This window comes from Oryzias latipes, chromosome 17 (assembly GCF_002234675.1).
Source record: "Oryzias latipes chromosome 17, ASM223467v1".
NCBI lineage: Eukaryota > Metazoa > Chordata > Actinopteri > Beloniformes > Adrianichthyidae > Oryzias > Oryzias latipes.
This window is the reverse complement of record NC_019875.2, coordinates 12,068,638-12,078,217: the sequence shown is the minus strand read 5'-3', so window position 1 is coordinate 12,078,217 and position 9,580 is coordinate 12,068,638. Positions and strand designations below refer to the sequence as shown.

At 44.2% G+C, this 9,580-nt stretch overlaps 1 protein-coding gene across 1 annotated transcript; it reads left to right on the top strand.

Annotated features, from left to right (window-relative positions):
- Positions 1–7,787: 7,787 nt before the first annotated feature.
- Positions 7,788–9,050, top strand: LOC110016957. Its single transcript, XM_020711373.2, has 2 exons — positions 7,788–8,777; positions 8,858–9,050. Exon 1 carries the CDS (start codon positions 7,991–7,993, stop codon positions 8,729–8,731), a length of 741 nt encoding a protein of 246 aa, XP_020567032.1. The 5' UTR covers positions 7,788–7,990; the 3' UTR covers positions 8,732–8,777; positions 8,858–9,050.
- Positions 9,051–9,580: the final 530 nt, after the last annotated feature.

Below are 9,580 nucleotides of genomic sequence, written 5' to 3'. Positions count from 1 at the left end.
TAGTTTGAGGCAAAGCAAGGAAAAGCAAGGCATGGGCAGAACTAGACCAGGCATAGTCACCATAAGGGGTGACGAACTGGCGTCGAATGATTGAGCTGGATCTCCTTAAGAGCAGGCTGGTTGATGAGGGTGAAGTGGCCACAGCTGGTGGAGTCAGGAGCAGAGCGGGGCGGGGCGGGGCTGACAGAGGCACCGTGACATTTACAAGTTATATTAGTTATAACCTCGGTGGTTACACAATATTGGAGCTGGTTCTCTCTGAGCTTATGCTTCATCTGTGTTCTTTTGGAAGCAGTTGATCAGTCCACCTAAGAGAACATGAAGGAACATAAAGCTGCAGCTCAGACAGGTGCTAAACAGTGAAAATATTTTAAAACCAAAAAAATGGAGCTTAGACTTCCTCCAGATATGGAAGTGGTGTAATGTGAAAACTGTGCTGGTTTCTTCATGTGTGACGCCCTCTGGTGAATACTAAGGAGTCTTTTATTGTTGTTGCAGGTTTTTGTACATAGTTTGGTTCACAGCACAGTAGTACACAGCAGTCTTTTTCTGCAGCTGAGGCGATCTTCACATAAAATTCCTGTTTGTCGTGTTTCTCTGAAAACCTCAGTTTCATTTGAATTTTATTTGACCCTTGTGCTATCTTAGATGACCCCACCCTTACATTGTCATGTTCTCCCTACCATGACAAACGTGGTTAAAGGTGGAAAGATTTCATGTAATCCATGGACACCAGTGAAGATCACAAATAATTCAAGAAAAAAGGTTCAGTGCACTGTCTAGTGGGTCTAGATGACCCAACTCCCAATGTTAAAGTGCCTAGGATAGCACAAGGGTTAATCAGAAACTGTGTAGATGAACTGGAGTTCTGTTGGTACCAGTAGAAATACTGAATAGAACCAGAATATTTGCAGGAGAGATCATCTCAAAGTAAATCAGTTCAAACATCTCCAGATGTTTCTCCTGTCCATCATCTCTTTTTCCATCTGCATCTTTTAATGACTTACCAGTTTGAAAGGAGACCATCATCATCCAGATGAGAAGCAGCAACATTCTTTTCACTGGTACTGAATGAAGAACAGAGAGAACACAGCAGCTCTTCAGCTCCAACATGAAGCTTCATGTTCTGCTGTGAAGCTCCTCCTCCTCCTCCTGCTGTGGTTTGTTCTTCAGTTTTCAGAGAAGCAACTAACAGATGACAGATGATCCAAAAATCAACTTTAGTGAAATTCCAAGTGTACACGAGTTGGAAAAAGTCTTTCATTGTCTTTTTGCAAACTGAAGAGCAAACCAAAGGATATATAGGGAACAAATGCTACAACTGCTTTAGACATTGTTTTATTTTTGTTATCTTACCAGGATACCCTACCTTAGCGATCCCCAACCCCCGGGTCATTTGGTACCGGGCCGCAGAGAAAGAATAAATAACTTATAATACTCCCGTCTTATTTATTTCGGAATCTGAAAGATGTTTTATTTTGAAAAATTGCCCGTTTCTCTGCTACATCCGTCTATGTCACTCTAGATCAGGGGTGGCGAACACGCGGCTCTCAAGCCGCATGCAGCCTTTTTGCGTCTCATCGTATTGTGGCGACCCGAGGGTTAGCCCCGCCTTCAGCCCCTAGGACTCATGGGAAGTGGGGAATCTTGGGGGTAACATCATTAGTGAGATGGCTATGAGCAGAAATGAGGTTCATGATATTTGGGTACTGACAGTAGAGTTCAAATAAATGCACTGTTAAGGTGGTAAGAGGTAAATTATTACAGTGATCCCTCGTTTATCGGGGGAGTTACGTTCCAAAATTAACCCGCGATAAGTGAAATCCGTGAAGTAGTCAGCTTTATTTTTTTTTTTTTTATCATTTTACAATGCAATCCCGAACTATAGAATGAAACCAAAAATCAAAACCTGTTTTAAAGCCCAAAATTTGTTTAAAACATTCATTTTAATATAGTAATACAAGGTTGGAAACATTGTCGCTCGCGTATTTCACAGTCCCAGCTGTGCTTCTTCGTCCTGACTCTGCTCTGCTGTAGCGTCTGTTTTTACTGAAGGCGCAGGAGTCTTTCTCCGAGAGAAGAACATTGTTATGGGTATTTGTTGGCACTCTTTCTTTTTCTGAGCAAAAAGATTTTTATAAACGGATATGCCACCTTCGATTTATTTTTGAGAACTGCAATGAACGACTCATCAAAGGGTTCCATTCTTGTGCCGTGCGCTGAAGTTCAGTGCCCATTCTCACCATGGTTGTTCAGCACACAATGCACTGTAAAAATATCCGCACTGTAAAAAAAATCAGTGAAGCAGCGAAGCCGTGATAGATGAAACGCGATATAGCGAGTGATCACTGTTCTTTTTTCCTTGCTATAGTGGCGAGCAAGCTGAGTCGTTTCAATTTTCATAAACATGTCATTATTTAAATGTTTTTCATGACAAAGATCCATCATAAAACTATATATAAATAAAAATATTTAAGAATTCTTATTTTTTTTACTAAAAGTTAAAATGAATTTATGCTACACTCAACTGAAATGAAACTTTTAATAAGCACAAGTACAATACTTGCTGTTGTGTTGTAGGGAGAGGAGTGTGTTATGGAAAATAATACGGCTTTAATTGCATGTTTGTGTGTGTACATCTTGGCAGGTCAGTGTGTGGTGTGGCTCTTTGACTCTCACAGTGAAAAAACTGGGCTCTTGGTGTCAATCTTGTTTGCCACCCCTGCTCTAGAGGCAGGCCAAGGCGCTCTTCTCGGTCACGTGACAGGTTACCGCTTAAATAAAAACAAGGAGCTAGCAGAATGAGTAAAAAACAAACATCTTTCTTTGCCAAGGGGAAAAGGCCATGCCAGGAGACATAAGAGGAGCCTTTGACTTCCGGGGAAAAAAAGAAAGCTACGTTTAATAGACAGCACGTCTTTTTGGCACCATAGGTGTGGGAAGGGGAGAGGATGATGAGACCTGTGCGGTGTACAATGTCATGCGTGTCAAAATAAAAGCTCAGGGTTTGTCTTGTCACATCTCTGTTCCCCCTTCGTCGTAATGTTGCTATATTACTCATCAGCCTACATTTGAAAGACCGGTCAGTGAAAACTTTGTGTGATGTCATACCGGTCCATGGCGTTAAAAATGTTGGGGACCACTGCCCTACCTGAAAGCCCTTGCAGCAAAATGGTTGTGTTTGTTTGGATTCACATATCTTTGTGAGTCACCTTCTTTCACCTTCTTCATCTTCTTTGTGAAGCAAAGCATGAGCATGAATAAAACAGCTTTGCTCAAAGTTGACACACAAATACTTGAATCACATCCTGAAATTGGCTAATATTAATGTGCTGTTAAAAGCTAAAAGATACCAGGAATATAAAGTTAAATAAACTATGTGGTAGAATGTTCTAATAATGTTCTTTTTGTATCTTTTTGATGTGGAAAAACAATAGCTGGCTGAACTATATAAAACTGTGAATGGATTTGTCTTTAATTCTGAGTGACTTCAACTTAAATAAGCTTGATAACAAAGTGCTGGGAGCTGTGCACTCCTCCACAGAGCACCAGGTAGGGGAGGAGGAACCATCCAGGGGGAGTGACAGCTGACCTGCAAAACACAGAGGCAGTCAGAGGCAGAAACAAAAAAACAAACGGTGTCAATATGTGCAGTGCACAAACAACAATTACATACTGCTTACATACACAATTATACTAATTATATCAAAACAAAATTGTCCAAAAATCGATCAGTCGCTGCTGAATATGAACTTTTCCTTAAAACGTCGACGGCTGAGGTTTCAAGAAATTGCTACAAGAATAGCAATTAGGTTGCTGCATGGTGGCATTTCAGGATATGTGACAGTAGCTTTGGTTGATCTTGGGCTATGTCAAAATGGGAAATCTGGGCAACTAAACCTCAGAACTGGCCCAATTTCTACAATCAAAAATGATAAAGAGGCCAGACCTGTAAATAAATCGTACAGCTATCTGAAATTATGCAGTATAAACACATATTGCACTAGCTAACGCTTTATTTTCACACATTACGCCTTGCGTATGAATGCTTTTGTATTATTTTGTTAACTGTTAAACTGTGTGGCTGCATAACTACAACATAAATGTTTATGAAGGATGCCACTTGAAGGGGCTTTTTTGCTGTTTGTCAACACAATATGGACAACTTCCCCATGTGTTGTCTGGTATAAAGAAACTTATTTGCATTTTCTTGTTATAATCATACATTACAAACTTCCTGCAGACGTCTTCAGGGTCACTGTGGTACCTCGTCCTCTTCAAATTCCAGATCAGAAAAGAGTGTAAGGTTCCACAATATGCACATCCAGATTTGCAAAAGTTCATATGTTTATTTTCATGGGCAGACCGCAGACAGGCTGCTGAAGTCGGCTCTTGGATGATGTCATGACATGGGCGGCACCCACAAAGAGCGAAAGGTGGTCTTACTTCTGGATAGGCAAATGAACTCACAAAAATAAATCCCATTTCATAAAAGAACCTTCATGTAGCTGTTTAGCCGTTCATGTGGATCATCTGCTCATGTGAATCCTCCCACAGTGTTTCATTAGCAGCTGTAACCACAGAGACTCTGATCAAACAGGAATGAACAGAATCCATCTGATATGAAGCTGTGCTTTTGAAAACCACTTCCCTCCTCTTTGAAGAGTAGTCCCATATCTGTCTTCAGGTTTTTCTACAGTTTTCTACAGTTCTACAGTTACTATACTTTGGATCACTGTGTGTCTATAGCACAGTAGTAGAGAGCTGTGTCTGCCAGGGTTAACTCTCTGATGATCAGTTCAGTTGATGTGTCTGTTGTTCTGGATTCATATCTTTTATTTGGAATATGTTCTCTTGTGGAACTTTTTGCTCCTTTCCAGAGAATAAACTGAGGAGCCTGAAGGTCAGAATCATGTTTGTACCAGTAAAGATAAGGATAGCTGCTACTTGTTTGGTAGTTACATTTCATTATAACCGATTTTCCTTCAGTTCCTGTAAGTTGATCCTGATCAGGAGAGATTGAGTCTCCATCTGTGAGTCCTGGAAAAAGTGGAGAAAATGAAGCCAGTAGATGAATGAGATGATGAGTTGATGCAGCAGCTTCAAACAAACTTGAATCTTTGTTCTTAAACTCACCTAGAATGTGAGATAGAAACAAAAAGAGGTAAAGCAACATGTCTTTGGAGTTCTTGAAGCCACACAGACAGCAGATGAACTGTGTTCTTCCACTGCAGCACAATGAGGGAGAAAAAATGTGACTGGATGATGTGAAGTTCATTGGGCGGGGCAAATGAGCTCTTTTTCAGTTCAGCTCAACCAGTCAAAATGTTTAGTTCTTCCACAGCAGCTCTGTCTCTGATCTTTACTGCTTCATTTCTGTGTTTAATTTTTTCATCTGTCATACATTCGCTTCATAGTGTTTGTCGCCCTCTAGTGGACAATGTGTAGCATTGTGTTGTTGCAGGATTTTGTACAGAGTTTTGTTGTTTCCTGTCACTGTGGGCTCCACAGCACAGTAGTACACAGCAGAGTCTGTCACTGCAGCAGAGGAGATCTTTACATGAAACTCCTTTTGCTCTTTGTTGTGTTTCACTGAGAACTTCTCAGTTTCATCTGAATATTCTCTAATCAGAAACTGTGGAGATGAACTGGACTTCTGTTGATACCAGTAGAAATACTGGATAGAACCAGAATATTTGCAGGAGAGAGTGACAGTGTCTCCTTCCAAAGCCATCAGTTCATCTTTCAATGGTTTCAGTAAATCCTCAGAGTATCCTGGAAACAACAAAGATAGATTTCATCATGACATTTGGATTCTAATCTTTAATCTGACTTTTATCATCTCAAAGTAAATCAGTTCAAACATCTCCAGATGTTTCTCCTGTCCATCATCTCCTTTTCCATCTGCATCTTTTGATGACTTACCAGTTTGAAAGGAGACCATCATCATCCAGACAAGAAGCAGCAACATTCTTTTCACTGGTACTGAATGAAGAACAGAGAGAACACAGCAGCTCTTCAGCTCCAACATGAAGCTTCATGTTCTGCTGTGAAGCTCATCCTTCTCCTCCCCCTGATACTGGACCGCTCTCTCATTGGAGCCTCCCTCCCCAAAGGGAAATTATTCAATCTTTCGGGACCTGAAAAACTCTCCATGGAGAGTTACATACAGAAGGCGCTCTCACTCGGTCACATCCGACCCTCATCCTCTCCAGTCGGTGCAGGGTTCTTTTTCGTTGAGAAAAAAGATAAGACCCTCAGGCCTTGCATCGACTACCGCGAGCTCAACCAAATAACGGTTAAAGATAAACATTCCCTTCCTCTTATTCATTCTGTCTTTGACTCTGTCCAGGGTGCCAACATTTTCTCCAAGTTGGACCTTCGCAATGCTTACCATCTCGTTAGTGTCCGAGAGGGTGACGAATGGAAAACCGCCTTTAATACCCCCCTCGGACATTGTGAGTATCTTGTCATGCCCTTCGGCCTCACCAACGCCCCTGCCGCGTTTCAGCGTCTAGTCAATGACGTCCTGCGCCATTTCCTCAATCGCTTTGTTTTCATCTACTTGGATGATATTCTCGTTTACACCAGCAACCCCGCCGAACATCGCCACCATGTTTGTTTAGTCCTCGAACGTTTGTTGGAAAACAAACTTTTCGTTAAGGCCGAAAAATGCGAGTTTCATGTAGATTCTGTCTCTTTTTGGGCTACATCCTAGAGGCTGGCAAAATCAGACCCGACCCCTCTAAACTCCAGGCCGTTTCTGAATGGGAGATTCCCGTGTCACGTAAAAAGCTTCATCAGTTTTTGGGTTTCGCAAACTTTTATAGAAGGTTCATAAGGAACTACAGCAGCATCGCTGCTCCCCTCACTCAGCTCACCTCCGTTAAAATGCCTTACGTTTGGAACCCCGCAGCAGACTCTGCCTTCCAGAAACTCAAAGAACTGTTCACATCTCCCCCCATCCTCATACAACCGGATGCTCACAAGCAGTTCATTGTTGAGGTTCATGCCTCTGATTCATGGGTGGGAGCCGTGCTCTCCCAGCGTGAATCTCCATCCAGCAATCTCAAACCCTGTGCTTATTTCTCCAGGAAACTCAGTCCCGCGGAACGGAACTATGACGTCGGCAACAGATAATTATTGGCCATAAAGCTGGCTTTGGAGGACGCCCTGTCACGAAAATATAACACCACGGAGGGAACCTCAACGCCTTCCACCGACTTCTTTTTTTGTGGGCAACCTCACGTGGGATATCGAGACGAGGGTGCAACAGGCCCAAGGTGAGAAACCAGCCACCATTAATTGTCCACCAAGAACTTTGTTCGTTCCCGATAATCTCAGGTCTGACGTCATCACCTGGGTTCATTCATCAAAAATCGCCTGCCATGGTGGGGTTCACCTTACACTCATGCTTCTCAAACGACGCTTCTATTGGCCCTCCATGGAGGACGACATACATGCTTAAGTCGCAGCCTGTACCATCTGTGCTAGAGCTAAGTCCTCCAACTCACCGCCTGCTGGTCATCTGCATCCGCTTTCCACTCCCGGTCGACCCTGGTCCCACATAGCTGTTGATTTTGTCACTGGACTGCCTCCTTCTCAGGGTTTCACTGTCATCTTCACAGTCGTTGACCACTTTTCTAAAGCAGCTCACTTCATCCCCCTCGCTCAACTGCCCACAGCCACCAAAAGAGCCAACATACTGGTTAATCATTTTTTCTGGCATCATGGAATACCTACCGACATCATGTCTGACCGTGGGCCACAATTTATATTGCAGGTCTGGAAGGCCTTCTGCTCCGCCCTCGGAGCCTCCATCAGCCTCACGCCGGGTTATCACCCCCAATCCAACGGCCAGGCCAAAAGGGCCAATCAGGAGCTGGAGGCCGCTCTGCGCTGTTTGGTGGCCCAAAACCAGGGTGACTTGTCGGACTATCTCATCTGGATTGAATACGCCCATAACAATCACCCATCTGCTGCTACGGGTATGTCACCTTTTGAAGCCTCTTTAGGATACTCACCACCCTTGTTTCCTTCTCAGGAGCTCGATCTGGCAGTGCCCTCTGTCCAACTCCATCTTCAGTGGTGCCAGGGTGTTTGGCGGCAGGCTAGGGCGGCTCTCCTCCGCACCAAGGAGAGCAACTGTCAGATCGCCAACCGTCACAGGATGGTGAGTCCCTCCTATCAACCTGGTCAACAGGTGTGGCTTTCCTCAAAGAACATTCCCCTCCAGGCCACTTCCCGTAAGTTGGTTCCTCGCTACATTGGACCCTATATCATTCAGCAAGTTATTAACCCCACCTGTGTCCGCCTCAAGTTGCCAGCCGCCCTCAAAGTGCATCCTTCCTTTCATGTTTCCCAAGTCAAGCCTGTCCGCCAAAGCTCCCTTTGCCCGCCTTCCGCTTCCCCACCACCCTCCCGGCTCATTGATGGGGCCCTGGCCTTTACGGTCAGTCGGGTTTTGAATGTGCGGCGCAGGGGCCAGTATCTGGTCGATTGGGAGGGTTCCGGCACGGAGAAGCGGTCGTGGATCTCCCGCTCCCTGATACTGGACCGCTCTCTCATTGATGACTTTTTTCTCGCCCATCCTGATCGTCGCCCTGGACCACCTGGAGGCAGTCGTTGTGGGGGGGGGGTACTGTTACGGTGCCTCTGGCAGACTCCTCCCCCTCATCAGCTACACCTGGTACCTCCAGCTGCGCCTCCTCGTCAGCCTGCAGACTCTTAAGGAGACCACGGACCTGTAATCGAAGCTAGTTCGTTGTACTCCTACGGTGCATCTCCTGGCCTCACCTAGATTCTCGTTCATGCCTTTTTGCCCTCGACTAATTATCTTGTCTTTGTGCCACTCCAGGATCTCGCCCTCACGAGGTACTCCTCTGGTTGCTGTCCACTTCTCGCTCGTCTCGCGCCATCGCCCCTCTGGCTTCCATCACGGATCACACGGTTGTCGCCGCCAAGACCCTCCAACCACCACCTCCGGCCTTCACAGAAGAACCTGGGAATCAATACTATTCCTGCTGTCAAATTAAACCTATTTCTACTTACCTCAGTGCCTATCGAGTCTCCTTCTGGGTTCCAGCACTTGGGTCTGCTAAGCCAGCTAATCAAGACAGGGATGCCACTTCAAAGGGAAATTTTTTTTCTGTGTGTCAACACAAAAGCGACAACTACTCTATGTGTGGTCTGGTATAAATAAACTTCTGTGCATTTTCTTGTTGTAATTATACATTACATACAAAGAACATCTTAGGGAGGTGTTCGGGGTCACTGTGGTACCTCCTGCACTACAAATTCCAGATCAGACTCTGGTCAAGAGTTAACATCAATCTTTAAAAAAATTTGGATGTTTGTTTTCGTGGGCAAATCACAGACACTCTACCGAGATCAGCTTTAGTTTGGTGTCATGACATGACATCTTCCAATAAGGAACGAAAGACAGTGCCTGAGAGATCAAGGTGTCTTACTTCCACTTACGAAAATTAGCTCACAAAAAAAAAACTCAATTCATTTAACAAAAATTGGTCTTTAGTGTAATATATAATTATCTATATGAACAACGTTTACTCTGAAAGGC